The following is a 20,568-nucleotide window of genomic DNA, read 5'->3' as shown; positions in this document are numbered from 1 at the left end:
AATTAAAGCAAGAAAGCAGAGCAAAAGAAGGAAACAATTAAAGCAAGAAAGCAGAGCAAAAGAAGGAAACAATTGAAGCAAGAAAGCAGAGTTAAAGAAGGAAACAAATAAAAGAGGAAGTTGTGTGCTAACAGGATTTGTAATAAAAGGTCAAACAATAAATCCTTTCCTTTTCGTACACAACTTCATGTCGTTTCCTTGTATACATTGGACACCAATTCTTCAACTCTATAAAAGGATGTCAAAAGCAGACAAGACACAGAGTCTTTTGCCGCATCAAAAACGAGAGGAAGAAAGAGTAAGAAAATACGCAAAAGTCTACTATATTGAGAGTTCTTAGGAATAGAATTCAAGAAGTTCTATAGTTAGAATTTCTTGTGTGAAAAAGGTGTTTTTGATTCATAGTTAGAATCATTGTCATAGATTGTTTTGTACAAGAAGTGAGTTTGGCTTCTTGTAGAGTTGAGTTATTGAGAGGTTTGTAACAAGAGGTGGGTTTGGCCTCTTGGGGAGTAGAGATAGTTGACTATAGTTAGTCAAGAGTTTTTTTTGGTTATTGATTATTGAGTTGTAATCGTGACATAGTTGTTAAATAATAAAACAAGGTTTTCCTTCCTTGAGTGAGGAAGTGTTTAACAAAAAGTATTGTGTAGCTGTTAAAGTATTCTGTCATACGCAAATATACAAGAACCTGGTTCTTGTTCTAGGGGTAAGGTTTCTTCATATATAATTAGGCCGACAAGGAAAAATCTCAAAATATTATGGACTTCAATGATGTGTTATGAATATCTAAAACATATTATGTATAAAATAATACGATGTAGTTGTTTTCTAGGGAATAAAATAATATGGACCTCGTGACGAAGGTAATGACCTATCAATCTGTGTAAAAATATTTAATTGGGTCATGACGTTTAAAAATATCAAATTTTATTATTTAAAATAAGTTATAGGTACTTTATAGAAAAATATATGTAATGATCTTGAAATTAAGTAGTTTTCTATTTGTCATATGAACAAGCATTCAAGATTAAAAGTCAAAACTTATTGAATCTGAAATTTTATCGTGAAAGAAGTTAGGTCAAAGTTCATGACTATATACCTCCAAAATCAATCTCGTAAATCACTCAGATATTTGTATGACTATGAATAATTTCATTAAAGATAAAATGAAATCGACAACTAAGAATAAAATAATGTCAAATAAATGAGGACAAAGTAAAAAAGGTTTAATACATCTACTATTTCTTAAAAAACTTGTTAGTACATTTTATTTAAACAATAGAATTACAATATGTTCCAATTGAGCACTTGAACGTATGATAAAGAATTCTTATCAGACACTTTCAACTCAAATTCAGGAATTCTTTTGTGAACGTCTATTTAGATAATTAAGTTAATAATCACATAAAATATATTATCTTTGTCTCCTTTAATTATACATATCAACCTCATTTGTAAAGACATGAGATTTTTATGACTTGTTAAGCCTAATGCGTACATATTTTAAGTAATTAACTTATTTAAGTAGAGTCATAATCGAAACAAATCGTAATTTGAATATTTAAATTAAATTTACTTAATTACAAAATTAATAGTTAAACACCTCAATGGATGACACAATGCTATTAGTAGTACACAAAAACTCCACAACACTATATATGTAGGATGTGTATGTATAACTAACAAATCAGTATTTGCAATTGTGAAAAAAATATTTAACTTTTTTCTTCTTCTCACTTGCAATTCATGCAGCACAAAAATGGTTAATGATGAGGTGATTCTGTTGGATTTCTGGCCTAGCATGTTTGGTATGAGGTTAAGGATTGCACTTGCAGAAAAGGAGGTTAAATATGAGTACAAAGAAGAAGATGTGTGGAACAAAAGTCCTTTGCTTTTAGAGATGAATCCTATACACAAGAAAGTTCCAGTATTGATTCACAATGGAAAACCAATTTGTGAGTCTATTATTGGAGTTGAGTATATTGAGGAAGTGTGGAAGGATAAAATTCACCATCAAATCATTATGATTTCAAGTCATGACCAAATGGAACATAAGATGAAGAATTAAGTAAGGAGCTCTTTTGAACCTTATTTCCTGAAATGATTATACAGTGTATATATAAAATTAAAATTAACTTTTATGTATCCATAGTAGATATTAAATTTGCTTAGTTGCTTTTTGTGTCTACTTATTTATATTTTGAAATTTCTTAATGAAAATCATGACTCTTCACTTATGAGATCATGACTCTTCACTTACTCATAGTTGATAACAATGGACAACAATAATGATTGCAATTTCTAAATCAATTTGTTTGACATATATAACAAGAATTTTTTTCTTACCATCCTAACCACTTTAATTTTTTTTTTTCTATTTGTCCTTACCAACAAATTTCATGATCCTTTTCTTTTTTTATAATATTAAATTTTATTTTAATCAAATAAAGAAATATTTGGTGAGCCTCTATTGGTGTAGATCTACTAGGCGACGAAAGCGCTGACATATAGGTTACACGAAGTGCTATATATGTATACTAGATAAGCAAGCCCCTGCTTTGCACGGGCCCAACACAATTGATTATGTACCCAAGTTATTTTAGTAGCACATGCAATAGTTATCTTCATTTACTTGTTATTTAGATCATAGTTACAAACTTGTTTACAAAAATTGAAAAGTTAAAAACTAAATGCATATCCGCCTTGATATGAAACTATTTCTATCTGGAATCTTGGATAAATGTGGACCAAGATGTGTTGCCATGCCAATTGAAGTAGTCCGTAGAATATTATTGTCGGGTGTATTCCTACTACACTTTAGTCATAATTCTACGGATTCTTCTTGTTTACCATGGTGCAATTCTTGAACTTGGCGCAACCATCTTTGCTCTAGATTACAAAGACACCTGCAGTGGAAGACAATGGGACAACACTTAGGCCAAATCTATGTAAATATTCTATGCCTTCTGAAATTATAACTAACAAGGTGACAAACTATCAATTGTGATTTTCCTAGAAATAATAGTAGTAAGAATGTTACGTTTTCTCCTAAGCAGTGACAAATAACACAACACATGGTTCAAATGAGTCTTTATCTTCATTTCCTAAGATATACCTGAGATCTATTTGTCTGATAAGGGCATATCAAGTGCTCAAGAGCCTCATATCATTCAAAATTAAACGGCTTTATTCCCCTCTAATTTCTATTATATCGAATGTAATTCAAATTTTTACTCTTAAAAGAATTCACAACTATCGAACGTAATTCAAATTATTGCTCCTAGAATAATTCAACTGGAGATTATAGATTCCCGCTAGAAGAGTTTAGATGTTAGCATCATCTACTTGCATCTCAACATAACTACACATAATTGTTATTTCGGGTAACCAGTGCCAAGATCATTCACATCCTCAACATGAGCATCAATTTTCAAACATGATATATGTTATCTTACAAATAAATTTGTTGATATTTAAGCATGCCATAACATTCTAACCCAAAATTTTCAAATAGCTTGATGGAACCTACCTTGGAGAACTGTTGCACATCATTTGTTGGCATTGAGGTAGACCAAATGCTTAAAGACTTCAGAAAAATCAACTCCTGCAGCACACAAATGAACATTCATATGATAACAAAAGATAGAAGGGCATATACAAACAGGAGCCGTATATAAACTCAATTCAATGTTTGTTGAAAGCATAACACTCAAGCATACGACACCCATTAATTGCTCAATACCAAAAGTTTGATATTTAATCAAGCCACTTTCATCCGATTTCAGTTTACCTTTAGATTGTACCCTAATAAATCACTGGATTGATTGAGATCAAAGTCCACAGATCCTGCATATTTACATATTCTCCGGGTCACCTGCATCATCATGTTTACATTGGGCAAGATGTTTTGTCTAGTATTGGTAAAAAAAAAAACTACATAAAGGAACTAAAGGTCAAGATAAGTACAAAAATTAAAAGAAAGGCCAAAGTAAGGTGCAAACAGGAGTACAACGCGGAGCTGAAAAGCTACTATTTGTTACATCTCTGAGATAAATAAATCATGAAGTGTAATCTCTCTGCTAGGACTCACAGTTTCAATAATAAGAATTTTGCAAGTGCCTCTAGTCGAACATTATATTTAAGAACCTGAAATTGGAATATTGACAATGTCTAACGAGTAAAATTCATATTTATTTGAGTACAAAAGGCATTTTTAAGTGTTTACTAATCAAACTGACAATCGTGTATTGTTGCCTCTTCTTCTTAACTATCTAGTATCACAGGTATACTGAAAATAAACTCAGAAAACAATCACATGCTACTATGCTACTATACTGACCTCAAAGTGTGGTAAATACTCAGGTCTGAGGTACGCATCAACTGAAGAGCAGTATATGTACCTGAGATTTACAATTATCATTTTCCATTATAACCAAGTGTATAGAATTCAACCGTCCAGAATTTACTTCTTTCAAACTCGTAGCATTGTTCGACTTTCTCCACCTCGAGCAAATTCGACTTTCAAAGACTTGAAAAATTCAAATTGTGCAACTACTATATTCCAACTGTTAAAGCAAGAATATTAGATAACACAGGCATTGCGATTCCACAAGGTGAAGTACATTTTACGCTTTACATTACAGAGATGAAAATAATGCCATTGTATCAAAGTAAATCAAGCTATTTACCAAAATTAAATTAAAGAAGTTAACAAATCATTTAAAGAAAAAAGGAACACACCAAATCATTTTAAGAATTAATGTCTATGCAAAATCATTCTGATTAGTAAATCTCGAAATTCTCTTTTTTGGGATAAGGAGATCCATATGAAACTTTTATGTTGAAGAAGAACAAATATTGTTGCTTTCTGAAAACAGTACAAAGAGATAAATAAGCAGCAACCACTTACCGGAAATTTTCTTCGTTGTACCGGGAGACTCATACTTACTTATATTGAATGAAGAATGTTACAGTGATGAAGAAGAGAGATGTTTCTAGACCTAGCTAGAATTGTAATGGTAATGAGAAAAGTCAAAATATCTGGCCACAATGTTAGCAATAAAATTACCATTATGCCCTTGGTTGTCCATACTTGGCTTGGTTTTTCAAAATATCTGGCCACAATGTTAGCTGTGAAATTACCATTATGCCCTTGATCGTCCATACTTGGCTTGGTTTTTCAAAATATCTGACCACAATGTTAGCTGTGAAATTATAATTATGCCCTTGATCGTCCATACTTGGCTTTTCTATATAGTAGAAATGTACCACAACCATATCAGTACTACCAATTTTGGAAAAAAAAATTCTTTCTGGTTAATTCAAATATTGAATCTTCTTAAATTCTTGGTATATTTATTTATTGATATTTTGATTCTTCTCTTTTAAAAAACAAACAATAAAACACGACCCCATCGCTATCAAATAATGTGGTACTACCTTCGACCATTTTTATTTATTATGTTGTTGCACTTTTCGAAAGTAAATTTGACTCAAAGTTAAATTAGGTTATAGTAATTCGACACTTTAAAGAAAATTAAATATTCAAAAACTATACGAAAAGTACTTTAAATTGAAATTTCTTGTATATCAATATGATGAAATATATATCATAAAATGTTAGTCAAAGTTCCTATAGTTTAACTCTAAAAAAGAAAACTAAAACTGAACCGACGAAGTATTATAATTTTTCTACTATGGGAATTCAGTTACATCTCCTTTCCACGTACTCTATAAATTTGGAAATTCATAAGTATGGTCAACGGTCTCCATTAGGAGTGTACATGACCGGGTTGGTTCAGGTTTTTTAAATATCAAACCAAACCATTTGTATCGAATTTTTAAATCTATATACCAAACCAAACCAATAAAACTCGGGTTTTTCAACCTCAGGTTTTTTCGTATTTTCAACATTTTTTGAGTTTTTTGGGTAAAGTATTCATACAAATATATAATTTACTTGTACTTCAAATATTTCTTTAGTCCTACCAAAATATAACTATCGTATAAGGTGTTTCTTAAGAAAATAACACAAAATATGATATGAGTAATGACACTAAAATATCCAATAAAAAAATAATAATAATGAAATCGCGTAAAACAAATATTGCAAACTAACAAGTCATAATGAAAATGATCATAATTTAAAAGTACTAAATCATGCTAAAATAAGTTTAATAAGTATTAGTTACATGACTAAATATTAAAGGAAATTGAAATTAAATTATGTTGTTGAATTGTCTAAACCAATGTAAAACCAAAGAACAAATATTCAATATTATTGTCATTCTTAGTGTTGAATTGATTTTCTTTTCTTTTTGCATTAGTATTAATTTGATTTTGATTTAAGCTTTTATTATAATTACCAACATTTGTGAACTATAATCTTTATTGAACCATTTCAAAATTCTAAGTTTCAAACTTGAAATAATATATTAAAAGATAAAAACTATGAAAAAGTATACAAAATATTTAAAAATTATATCAAAGTAAATATTTTTATGTATAAATAAAATTTTAAAATTATATTTAAAATGTCGGGTTGGTTTGGTCTCGGGTTATTTTTTTTTTTAGTTAAAACCAAACCAACCCAAATATAGTCAGGTTTTTTTTTCATTATCAAACCAAATCAAATCAACCACTAGTCGGGTCTTTTTCTCTCAATTTGACTCTGTTTGCAATTTGATTTGGTTTTCGATTCGGTTTTGTACACCCCTAGTCTCCAGAGAAATCGCGTGGACATTATTGCAAGTTTTGTATATTTATGTAGGTCTCATGTAACATGTTGAGAAGAATCTTGATATTTCGAATTGTTGAAATGCTTGAAAATAGATGGCATTTGGCCATAGTAAATAGTAATTCTCTTTTTTTCTTTTTAACAATTTAAAATATTTTAAGGACATACTATTTAAAATCAGATAATTTTTATTTGATTCTTAAAATATAAATGATATTATATAATATTTTCTGGCCATTTAGCACTTCCCTTATTATAAAATGCAAAAAAAAAATTATAGTAACAAATAAATTGGAATAATAAAGCATTAAATTTGGAGAAGATTTCCAAGATAAAAGAGGAACAGAAAATAAATGGAATATTAAATTGGTGAAGATTTCGAAGAGAGAAAAAGGAACACAAGTACGTATAGGAGCCGCTATTTTTTGAAATTACTAACCATTTGTAATGAGATATTTCAAATTTGAATTTCAATATTAAAAAAAAAAAAAACAGCTGGATTTTAAAAGTGTGAACATGAAATGAAGGGGTGTGACTCTCCTGAAGAGTTGTGACTATGCCGAAGGGTTGTGACCTTTATGAAATGTTGTGTCCTTTCTAAAGGGTTGTGACCGTTTGAAATGTTATGCCTTTTCCAAAGTGTTAGTGACCTTTCTGAAATGTTGTCTTCTTTCTAAAAAGTTGTGACCTTTACCCTTTGTTGGCTATAAATAGAGAGGTTTTCTTCTCATTTTTCAGCATCAAATTTTTCCCTTCTTTTGCATATATTTCTTACAAAACAAAATCGATCGATCGTGTCTCTGTGTGTGATTCGTTGCTTTCATTTTGAATTCGTTGAAATTATTGAAGTTTGAGGTACCGCTACTTCTTTAATAGTTAATCCGTTTTATCTTGGGAGGAATTAATCTGCAACTTCGGGTATTTGAGGGGATTAAATTTCTTAAGGACACACAGTGGGTTCTGTGGACTCAGATAGTTCTTTGTGTTTTTCTTTTCATCTTTTATTATTTCTGGTTTGCTAATCTGAATACAGCAGTTGACAAACTTAAGAAATTTAATGTTGGTATTTTCTATGGTAAGGAAATTACTTCTATTTTCTGTGTTCTTTTTATTGAGGAGAAAAAAAGAAGAAAAAGAGAATTATTTTATCATATGATAAAAGAGATTTGGGATGAATTAGTACTACTTCAATATGTTCGAGCATATTTTTTGTAGTAAGTTTTCCTTGGATGGGTAAGATTATTTTTATTTTCTTCCAAGTGCATTCAATCATTGCACCCCTTCAGTTTTCTTTTCAATGAGATAAGTTATTTTGTGGATAAAGGCTAAGATGAACACTTTAATTTTTTCCCTATATTCTTGGTTTTATATAACTATGAGAAGAAGTAAATGAACAATTGTTGTCTCCTAACAATATTTGAACATGAGTTTAGTTTCTTGTTAAAATTAAATGTCTTCTCGAGGAAAATAGGAATATGATGGAAACTGAGAAAAAAAAAATTAGCAAGAAAAGTGACTTGCATGGAATTATTGCTGACAGATAGAATATGATTCAATGAGAGTAAAAATCAGGTTCTATCTTTATTTCCTTTGATTATTATTTTCTTTTTCTATCCTTTATAAGTTATGAAATTTATTTCATAAAAGTTAGGATAGATGGTCATTATGTGATGATCTCAGAATATGTTTTAATTATTATTAATATGTATTCTCTTTATAGAAGGAAAAATAAAACTTTTGTAGTTTTCTACTCCATGTGAAATTTGATTGTGTTTGACTTTTGGAGATTTTTTTTTTACTCCTTTGGTTTGAAGAATATAAGAACTTCATGAACAAATCAGATTGTGCATAGGTTTGAAGAATATAGAAACTTCACCAATTTGGTAAATACTATGTTTGAATGAATATTTTGTCTAGAAGAATACAAAATCTTCGTCAAGAATATTAAGGCTAAATGATTGAAAAAGATAAAATCTTCATCGTTAGCTCGAAACAGTGTTATATTTGAGGTTTCTGGAGATTAAAACCCTTTTGGTTTACTAGTGTGTCTGAATGTGAAACTGATTCGAAAAATATTAAAACTTCATCAGAATTCAAGGTTCATTCGGTTAACGATTAGAAAAATATAAAAACTTCATCGTTAAACTAGAAACGAGTTGTATAAAGATTGAATCTTTATTGTTAGTATTCTAAATACTAAGTGGTTTGTCTAGTTGTAACAAAACGGGAAAAAAAACCACTAGTGACATAAAATTAGTGATTTTTGTGCCTGTTTTATTTAGAAAATATATTTTGGACTAGTTTTAAGAGTCGCCACTTAATTTTTAAGAAAAATCAAAAAAACTGTTGTTTTCGAAAGACTAAAACAGTAAATCTATTGAAAACTATTAAGGGGGTTCGGGGTTCTTATTAGTATTTCGGGAAGGGGTTTAAAGCACCCGAAATGCCAGCTAATACGCGGTTATCCGGCAATTAATTATTTGGCTAAAATAATTTAACTTAGCTTGAATTGGAAAATTGAGTTGTTTTATAGTTAAGACCATTTTAAGGGAGAAAAAGAAAAATATTGAAATATTATCTAAGCGAAATATTTTGTAAAACTTAGTTATTTGTTCATTTATTTGTTGAGTCAAGCAAAGAATGAATAGTTTAGTTTAAGCGGTTAATTCAGAATGGGTATCCTTGGGGCATTGATTAGGAAACCTTGAAATTAAATAAGCACATAAAAACACGTTATAACAAGTAAATAGATACGGAAAGAAGATTTGGGCCCAAGTCTGGATTTTCTGTCCGCCTGGGCCAGTATTTGGGTCCATTTTCATATTGGCCGAAGGCCCATTTGAGTCACCTGCACCTGTCCTATACTAACGTTAAAGAAATATTTTTCTTTGGGCCTTAGGCCCAATTTTTCACCTGTCTTAAATTCTAACAAAATAATAAACATAATGACTAAATAGGCTTATGCCCAATAATAACAAAATACAATTTTTTGTATAAAGAGTGGGACTTTTGCCCAATCTTTTCGATTCTCCTCCAATTTCGCATTTTTCCAACTTCGGAACCTGTTCGTCATTTTAATGGATGATTGACTCGGAAAGGGAAATTGAGCCTTTATGGCTCTCCCGAAATGCAAGGGAAGAAGATAAGAGTTCATGGCGAACTCGGGCGGATTTCACATACAAAGACAAATAAAATCATATTAGCATGGGACGAGAAAATTCTAACACATTTTTCTAAAAAAAAATGAACAACATTAAGGCGACTAACAACTCAATACGACAAAATCATAATAAGATATTAAGGACTAATCTAATAATCTCAATGACTTGGCCCACTACTAGTCGCTAGCTACAATGAAAAAAATGGATAAAGTTATTTTGATACACATTCACAAATTACTACTAAAATATAAACAAAGAAATGTGATATGCAAATCGTGAACAAATTCTAGTTTGACCTCAGTCCACTCTCCATTTTCATGCATATACCCTTAAATTGACATTGATTAAGTGAATTGTTGAGAATGCAGGCGGCAAACAGATGTTAAGCACTTAAGGTAGAACTCTGGAGTACACATAGAAACTGTTATCAAATAAGATTAATACTATATTTTAACCCAATGAGACTAAGAGATAAATGACTTAGCAAGTTTAACACTACAGTGATCAAACGAACACAACTTAATTACCAATATTGTAGCGATTCTATAAGGAAAATCAAATAATGGGGAGTCAACAAAGGATTCCTATAATTATCGTTTATATGAATAAACTAGATAGAATGATATGACAAGTAAAAACAAATAAGATAAAAATAAAAAATAAAAATTAATGCATAACAAGTAACTCCTAAATATTATCTAAAGACATATCACATGAAACCAAGAATAATAATAATGACGTAAGATTAAATGAGGAGATGAGATGCTATTGACTGAAACCTTTTAATATACCGCTTGAGAATTCCATACATACTTTTTCATTACTATTTTTAAGCAAAAATGGCTAAACCATAATTAACAAATGGCCCCCCCGATTCTGAATAAAAAAAACACTTAGACCAATTTTAAATAAAAAATAATAATAATAGTAATAATAAATACCAAACACCCAAACATATTCATTTTTTATTTAGTTGGAAATGGTATCATTGGATTCAATGCAACACGATAGTCATAAAAATCTGAATCATTAGTGGAGATCTTACATTTTAAAACTCAACTGCAAATTTTGCATCAAAACAATACGTAAAACGAAAGCACGTAAGCGGACTTAACATATCACTCAAGCAGTAAGGCGACAAAGGGATCCAATAAACAGAGGAAGCCAAGCCATCAGAATGAAAACGCAACTACACTAACAATGACAAACTAGAAAGAGAGCATCTCATGCTTGAAGACGTATTAGGCATACTAATTACAACAAGACGATCATATGATTCGAAACAATACGAAAACTAGGCTTAAAAAGCTATAAATCGGATTTATACATTTAACTAAGACAGTGAAATCAATAACATGATGATCGGTTAGAAATTCAGACCAAACAGACTTTCGAACAAAAGTACGAAAGTCGAAATAAAGGATAACATAAGGATGAAGCCATAGAGATCAACAAAGTGCTCATTTCATACCACTCAGAATCAAACAAGACGTGAAGGAGATACCAAACTCCAAACGAAGTACCGAAGTCAAATTCTCGCTATTTCAAGAGATTCAAAATTTCCAGTCGCTCTTAATATTCTTAAAACCCCAATACTTAAATGTCTTACATTTTGAGAGAATAAACTATGGAAGGAGTGTTTTGAAAAGCTACGAGAGTCAAGAATAAAACAAAACAAGAACCACAGCCAACAAAGAATTAACCTCTTATCATTTATACACAAAACAATCGAATCACACCAATATATAATACAACTCAGATCTCAAACATCTATTGGAATCTAAACAAATGCGAGAGTTGAGAGTTGTATACCTTTTGATGAGCAGCAACTGAGATACAAACGAGCAAGGAGACGATCTTCACCACGAGACTCGAACACGAACAACGGACGAGAATTCCGGGCAGAACCTCAGACTCGAATGAAGCTTGAGAAAACCGATGCAAAACGAAGTAGTAACGTGATACTCCTATCGAAACTCAATTCTCTCGGCCTTGAATGCGTTTCTATATATATATATGTATGTATTTTAGCTATTTTCTTAACTTACTCTTCGTGTTTTTGCTCCAAAAATTCCTACCGAAAAAAAAGAACCTCCTCCACAGTGAATAAAAATGGGGTTTATATAGTGGGGGAAATTAGGGTTCGGAAAAATGAGGGAAACAGATCAAAAATCTAGATAGACAAAACCCAACTCCCATTCGAATTCAAAATCCTTCACCCCTTTTAGGGAGGCAACCTTTTTCTCCAAAATTTGACCCATTCCGAAAGGGGAAAGAGTAGACGGGCGGACTTGATTGATTCAACTTGTCCTTGGGCACAACGTGGATCGATCCCACATCCCCAAGGACTGAGACGCGGCTGGAAGGACAAAATTGCAGGTGTTTTTGCTGCTGCAGGTACAAATTGGAAAGGGACATTGAGGAAGAAGACAAGAAAAATACAGAGCACTGCCTGCTTTACTGCTTTTCCGTCTACCTCCGCTTGACTCCGTGAATTAAATCGTTGGAATTTGACGTGTATTGTTGAAGAAGAACGAGCAGCTGTGTTGGGGGTCGGGTCAATTTGGTATGCTGTTGCTCACGCTGGGTTCTTTTGAGAAAAGAAGAAGTGGGTTTTGGGCTTGGGTCAAAAGAATGAAAAGGGTGGGCTTCTAATATTTTAATTGGGTCAAAAGTTTGGCTAAAAAGGTTTTAAGAGAATTGGGTCTTGCAAAGAGTTGAAGAAATTGGCTAAAATTGCCATATTAATCAATTGAATTTCGATTAGAATTTAGTCGGTGGATTTGATCACTACTTAAACAAGATGAATTTTCATAAATTAATTAAGGAGCTTCTTAATCTTAACGAAATAAAATAATTAACTTAATAAACTAATGATTCAAAAGACAAACTACTAATTAACTTAATAAAATATTTAAGCAAAACTAAGATCTTTTGAAACGATTTTCGAATATTCATAAAATGTACTAATTTTATACGTAACTATATAAACATATATATTATTTAAAAATTTAAATAAGTGATAAACTATTTAAAATAATTTGAAATATATATATATATATATATATATATATATATATAATTTTTTTAAAAATTTTCTATAACTAATTATTTGAAATCGTTTGAAATTAAAGAAGCTCGATGATTAATCTATATTGTGGAGGTCCAAAATTGAGTGTCAACAGTGCCTGCAATGGGTGTTTATATGTATAAAATCTCCAAAAGAAGGTTTCGTGTTGTCAATGTGTAAGCATGGAAAAAAATATGCAGAAAATAATTTCAAATACTTGAAAAATATTTTTGAGAATGTGGGGGGTTCTTTACTTGTGATAAATACAAAATTAGACTTACTATCTAATTTAAATTTGAAAGTATAAGATATGGAATTTAATGACATTCTTGTATTATATTAGACCCACAAAATTCTTGGAGTATATTTGATATTGTGGACGTTGAGTCTCTCTTTACTAGTTTATGATATGACTAGTATAAAACCACAAAATTATATTACTCGTTTAAAAGAATTGTATTCTTTGATGAAAAAGTTTCACTTAAACTATTGTGATTTTTCATGAAAGGATATGTCTATTTAAATAAAAAAAATCGGTATAGACATGAACATTGGTGAAAAGTGATCTGTTATGTTTGTGTTGTAAAACAAACAGTTGGGTCATATTGCCCTTATTGGATCGATGAGATTATGATCATGGGTAATTCTATAATAAATTGAATGTTATGGAAAGGTTCTTCTGAAAAGGACATATGACAAGGTGTTAACTATAAAACAATGTCTGTATTTGAGAAAGTTATAAAAAGTAAAGAACAAAATATTTGTGGGAAAAGGTTATCTCACAGAAAATCTTTTCAAACTTAGTATTTCTGTTTGTTCTTACTTGCTTGAATCAAATTGTTTGTGATATAAATGCTTGGGAATGTCAATTACAAAACCTTGCAAAAACTTATCAACTTAGAAGTTTTGCCTAACTTCTAGTGTAATAAATCAAAATGTCAAGTATGTGTTGTTGAAAGGAAGTTTAATACCTTAGAATTGATTTACACTGATATTTGTGATATGAAGTCAACACCATCTTGTGGTGGGAAAAAGTGTTTCATAAATTTTATTGACAATTGCATTAGATATTGTTATATTTATTTGCTGAATGGTAAGGATAAAACAATAGAAACAAATTGGCAATATAAAACTGAAATTGAAAATCAGTTGGATAAAAAGATTGTCATGATTAGAAGTGGTAGATGTGGAGAATATAAATCTTCTTTTGCAGAAATATATTTGGAAAATGGAATCATCCATCAAATTACTGCACATTCTCACCTCAATCTAATGAAATTGTTGACAGGAAAAAACCAATCTTTGAAGGAAATGTTGAATGTCCTATTTATAAGTTTAGGTTTACCACAAAAATTGTGGGAGTTGCTATCATTATAGCAAAAGAGAACAACAAAAAATTTGTCTGTTTAGAAAGAGAGAAACAAAAAGTTTTGTTTGTTAGTAAAGGAAATAACAAATTTAAAAAAAAAAATTTTGTTAAGAAAGGGAGCAACAGAAAGTTGTGTTTGTTCAGGCATTGTTGTATCCTGATAGAGAATTGTTTGTTGTCCCTTAAAGTTTATACAAGCAATAACTCTTGAAAGAGAGTGATCAAACAATTTCCAATACAGTCTATTTCATATGAGAAATGGAAATGAGGAAACTATTCCCAAACGGGTCAAAATAGGACCTAAGACTTTAGATTGTATGTTCATTGGATATGCTACAAATAGTAAATCATGTAGATTTATGGTTCATAAGTCCGAACCGTCGGATAGTCAAGTGAAGGGTCAAAACGACCTTGGAAAGAACCAAAGGAGAATGTACTTAATAAAGAGATTTAGAGGCGTAGTAAATGTCAATGGACAAATTACTTCCTACGAGTTTGATTTTGTAACATTTCTTCTTGAAAATGATTCTCATATATTCTAAAATTTATGTCCTTTGTAGACTCATTCTCTTTGAGAGTTGGTTGATCTTCCTCTAGGAAATAAACTTTTGGGTTCAAAGTGGATCTACCAAAGGAAAAGAAAGTTGATGAAACTATTGACAAATACAAAGACAAACTTGTTGTCATAGGCTTTAGACAATAACAAAGCCTTGTTTGACAGATAATAACACTAACTAGGATTACATCAATTCAGATGTTAATTGTTCTAGTTGCGAAATATGGCCTTCAAATTCGTCAAAATGGATGTGAAAACATTTTTTTAAAATGAAAAATTGGAGGAAGAAATTTACATAGAACAACCCAAGGGCTTTGTGGTTATGGTAAAGAAAAGAAAGTCTGTAAACTTGTTAAGTCACTTTGTGGACTAAAAACAAGCGCTCATATAATGACATGCGAAGTTTGATCAAACTATATTGGCAAATGAATTCAATATTAATGAATGTGATAAATGTTTTTACATTAAAGACACTCCAAATCACAAGGTCATTGTTTGTTTTTATGTTCTTTTTCTGTGTTTGTTGAAATTTTCAGTTGTATGTTTCTTCAAGGAAGATATGGGGAACAAAGGGAGAAGAGCAGGAGGCAGGTAAGAAAGATTTCATTGAAGTCCTTAAAGTGTTGGAGGGAGAACTAGGAGAGAAGCCTTACTTTGGAGGAGATAATTTTGGTTTTGTGGATATTGCTCTCATTGGGTTCTATAGTTGGTTTTATGCTTATGAGACTTATGGTAAATTCAGCACAGAGGCTGAGTGTCCAAAGTTTGTGGCTTGGGCCAAGAGGTGCATGCAGAGGGGCAGTGTAGCTAAGTCTTTGCCTGACCAACATAAGGTCCTTGAGTTTATACAAATGCTAAGGCAGAAGTTTGGAATGGAATAAACATATGCATCATAATGTATGTATTGAATAAAGCACTTCATTGTGCCTTGTTGAGTAGTTGTTTCATGATTTGAAATTGTTATTTGAGTGATTTGATGTTTTGTTGGACTGGTCATTGATTATGGGAATTATGCATCATGTATAATGTATTACTCTATAAAAAATGCACTTAATTTGACGTTCCTTTTTGAGTTGTAGTAGCTAGATTTGAAATATTTGTTTGGCCATATAGTGTAAGTCAGTTCTAAACTCTAAATATAGTTAAACCTTTGATTGAAATCTAAATAGAAATCATAAAATGGCTATCCATGGACCATGCACTTCTCCTGAAAAGGGGAGACAAGGAAGAGGACTCAAGATCCAATGATCATCAAAAGTCAACAAGTTGTAAATTTGAAGTTCTGTCCATGAGATAAGGTAAGTTAAAGTTCAAGATAACTCTACTCTAAGATCAAGACTTGTAAAACACCAACTTGTAGACAAATAAAAGCCCACTTCTTTAAGAAAAGAGTCCAGCCCATTATAAGATTCCAAATCTTAATTGCGACATGCGGACGTTTTAGGATATTACAATATTTTGGCTATGAATTATGATTTTCTTATTTGGTAAATTATATAAGAATTGAGAAATTTTGATAGTTTTTACGACTTGTGGATTTTCATCTTAAGAAATTCAAATTAGATGCCCAAACAAAACTTCAACTTCACATCAATGTACTTTCAAATCGTGTTCAAAAGACGAATTAGATTAAGAATTAAAATTCTTGTACTTATTAGTTATTCCGCAAGGGATTCTTTCGAATTTATGTATATGTATTGAGTTTCCTTGAATTCTTTGCATGTCTACTTATTCATATTTTGAATTTTCTTTTATGAAAATCATGACTCTTCACTGTTAAATTATGAGATATAATTTATCAATAATGATGATTGTGGTTGAGAATGATGGGTGAAGGCACGTAATTGATAATTGTGGATGGCAGTAATAGTAATCTATAATAATGGGCGATAAATGAATGGAATTGATAAACTACTATTTTTATCAAAATCTCTAAATTAATTTGTTTGTCATAATTAACTTGAATTGGAGTTTAAGAATATATATATATATTTATTTATTTTTAAATATGATATATTAATTAAATATTTTAAATGAATTAATAAAAATATAATAACAAAAAGGAAATCAAGAACTATAGCCTTATTGCTTGAACTCTAATATATATAATATAAAATAGACCACGTGATGGGAGCGATGACATACAGAGTATATAATTAGGCCACCAAGGAAAAATCTCAAAATAATTATAGACTTCAATGATGTGTTATGTATATCTAAAACATATTATAAAATAATACGATGTAGTAGTTTTCTAGGAAATAAAATAATATGGACCTCGTGACGAAAGTAATGACCTATCTATCTGTGTAAAATGACGTTTAAAAATATCAAATTTTGTTATTTAAAATAAGTTATAGATACTTTATAGAAAAATATATCTAATGATCTTGAAATTAAGCAGTTCTCTATTTGTCATATGAACAAGCATTCAAGATTAAAAGTCGAAACTTATTGAATCTGAAATTTTATCACAAAATAAGTTAGGTCAAAGTTCATGACTATATGCCTCCAAAATCAATCTCGTAAATGTTATCAATCTGTGTATAAAAAATCAGAATTACTGATTTCAATAAACTTTGCAGAAACACGAAGTAACCAAAGTTTAATAAACCAGTAAGAATAGATGAACAGAAATTAATTGACAAAACTAAAATCTGTAAAAAAAACGTACCACAATCTAGAAAAATAAAATCAGAAAAAGATCAAGCCCACTGAATGCACAGTGTCCCCTTAAGGAAATTATTCCCCTCTAGTATCCGAGGTTTGATTTGGAATATGTCCTCCCAGGATAGAATGATCTCAATCACCAGTGTATTGATACCCAAAACTCTGATGTCAGCGAACCACTCAATAGCAGTAAAGTACACGAAGAAATTTTGTGCAGAAGAAGAAGAAGAAATCAGAAAAATTTGTAATGAATAAATCTGAAGAATCAATGTATTTATAGGCAAGAGGAACTGGTTCCGAAAGGTTGCAATCCTTTCAGAATCCACACGACCATTCATGAAAGTTTGCAACCTTTCAAATGGTCATGGCTGTTTCTGAAAGTTGCAACCTTTCAGAACAGTCACTGCGGGAAATTTAAATAAAACGGGAAAGATTTAAATAAAACGGATCGCGCGTGGATCCGAGTCGGGTCGGGTTAATTAACTAATTAATTGAATCGATTAATTAACTAATTAAAACGTTGGCCATTTAATTTAATTAATTAAATAATTAATTAACTAAAATAATTAAAACAAATTTTGTCCAAAAAATAATCTCTCGATCGATCATTTTTCCAAATCCAAAGCCAAAGCCGAGCGAGCGACGACGACGACGGCGAGAGGGGGGTCCCTCTTTCCAACCTTTTTAACAATTAATAGGAGTGTTTCTATATTTAAACTCTCCTATTTTTCTTTCCACCACCGATGAGGGACAAATGTCTTTTCAATGTCTTTTCAATAAAGCATAAGAGGACTTTTCAATTTCTCAACTCTTCAAGTTCCCAACTTTTTCCAAGTTCCCAACTTTTTCCAAGTTCCTCTTTCATCTTCCCTCAATTTCCCATTAACTCTTGCTACATACCCAACAATCCCCCACATTAATGGGGAATGGTTATAACATAAGGAATGCACGGACGAGTATGTACTAAACAAGCAAGAATCAATTGCATCTGGATAAGTAGGTTTCCCCTTGGACTTTTCGTAGTGAACATATGTCGGATATACTCGGTCAATCGGTAGATGCGATATCTTTGAACCGTCGAGCTTTGGTGTATACCTAGACAACCATATGTCACACAATTAACCCTTTACCATTTATGGTTCTTACAGTTGTGTTCGTTTCAGCCATGAACACCTCCTGGTTTCATGAGTGTATAGAGAATAGGCTTTTGACATAAAATTCTCTTTGAAGCGGCTTACACTTCACACTCACATAGGTGATTTCTAACCGTGTCATCTCGTAGATACACTATTTGGTCAAATCTGCCAAACTTAGCAAATCATTAAAAACTTTAAGCTATATTAACTCATTAACAAGCCTTAAAGTCTTAACCTTGTTCCTGAACATTGTCTTCATCATGAGAATGGATTGAGTTGATTGACAATGTCGAACCGTCAGTCACAACTTTGTTTTTCTCCTTGAATCTAGCTCTTGGGATCTCCAGTCTGCTAGATAGAGTTACCGCCATGCTGACTTGTCCTAAGCCGTAAACCCATTCCCTTAGATGATCTTTCAACTGCCTCTCTCACTAGGCCTTTCGTTAGTGGATCTGACACATTATCGCTTGACTTCACATAGTCAACTGTGATAATTCCACTAGAGAGGAGTTGTCTTACGGTATTATGTCTCCGTCGTATATGACGAGACTTCCCGTTGTACATAACGCTCCCTGCCCTACCTATTGCTGCTTGACTATCACAATGTATGCAAATAGGTCCCACAGGTTTGGGCCAGAATGGAATATCCTCTAAGAAATTCCGGAGCCATTCAGCTTCTTCACCGGCCTTATCTAAGGCAATGAATTCAGATTCCATTGTAGAGCGAGCGATACATGTCTGTTTGGATGATTTCCAAGAGACTGCTCCTCCACCAAGTGTAAACACATAACCACTTGTGGATTTTACTTCATTTGACCCGGTGATCCAATTTGCATCACTATATCCTTCAATAACGGCAGGATATTTATTATAATGCAAAGCATAGTGTTGTGTATGCTTCAAATAACCCAACACACGTTTCATTGCCATCCAGTGAGTTTGATTCGGATTACTAGTGAACCGACTCAGTTTGCTAATAGCACATGCTATATCTGGTCGCGTACAATTCATAATATACATCAAACTTCCCAACACTCTGGCATATTCCACTTGAGAGTCACTTTCGCCTACATTCTTTTGAAATGTAAAGCTTAAATCAATTGGAGTTTTGACAACATTGAAATTCAAGTACTTGAACTTATCCAATACTTTTTCAATATAATGAGATTGAGATAATGCTAGTCCCTGAGGAGTTTTGAGAATCCTGATCCCTAAGATCAAATCAGCAACTCCTAAGTCCTTCATATCGAACTTGCTGGACAGCATGCGCTTAGTAGCATTTATATTGTCAATATCTTTACTCATTATTAACATGTCATCAACATACAAACAAACAATGACTTCATGATTCGGAACGTTTTTAATGTAAACACACTTATCACATTCGTTAATCTTGAATCCATTTGTCAACATTGTTTGATCAAATTTAGCATGCCATTGTTTGGGTGCTTGCTTGAGTCCATAAAGCGACTTCACAAGTCTGCACACTTTCTCTTCTTTACCAGGAACCACAAACCCTTCAGGTTGTTCCATGTAAATTTCTTCCTCCAACTCTCCATTTAAGAAGGCTGTCTTTACATCCATTTGGTGGATTTTAAGATCATGCACTGCCGCTAGTGCTATTAACATTCTAATTGATGTTATCCTTGTTACTGGAGAGTATGTATCAAAGTAGTCCAGACCTTCCTTTTGTCTATATCCTTTGACTACAAGTCTAGCCTTATATTTGTCAATAGTCCCATCGGCTTTCATTTTCCTTTTAAAGATCCACTTTGATCCTAAAGGTTTATTTCCTGGAGGAAGATCAGCCAATTCCCAAGTATGATTACTTAAAATTGATTCGATCTCACTATTGACAGCTTCTTTC

At 31.6% G+C, this 20,568-nt stretch overlaps 1 protein-coding gene across 19 annotated transcripts in view; it reads left to right on the top strand.

The window, feature by feature from the left end:
• LOC125877754 (probable glutathione S-transferase) overlaps positions 1–20,568 on the top strand; it is a 54,741-nt gene that overhangs the window by 22,810 nt on the left and 11,363 nt on the right. For 3 of the 19 annotated variants that reach the window (XM_049558996.1, XM_049558995.1, XM_049559013.1), the window contains one exon: positions 15,432–15,679. The exons of 13 other annotated variants lie outside the window; for them this stretch is intronic. In XM_049558996.1, coding sequence (XP_049414953.1) covers positions 15,432–15,679 — 248 coding nt within the window. Of the gene's footprint in view, positions 1–15,431; positions 15,946–20,568 lie in introns of those variants that run through there. 3 more of the 19 variants (XM_049558999.1, XM_049558998.1, XM_049559004.1) reach the window with 3 other exon arrangements.

This window comes from Solanum stenotomum, chromosome 9 (genome assembly GCF_019186545.1).
Source record: "Solanum stenotomum isolate F172 chromosome 9, ASM1918654v1, whole genome shotgun sequence".
In the NCBI taxonomy this organism is placed as follows: domain Eukaryota; kingdom Viridiplantae; phylum Streptophyta; class Magnoliopsida; order Solanales; family Solanaceae; genus Solanum; species Solanum stenotomum.
Note: the sequence above shows the minus strand (reverse complement) of the source record. Positions and strands in the feature narration are given on the sequence as shown.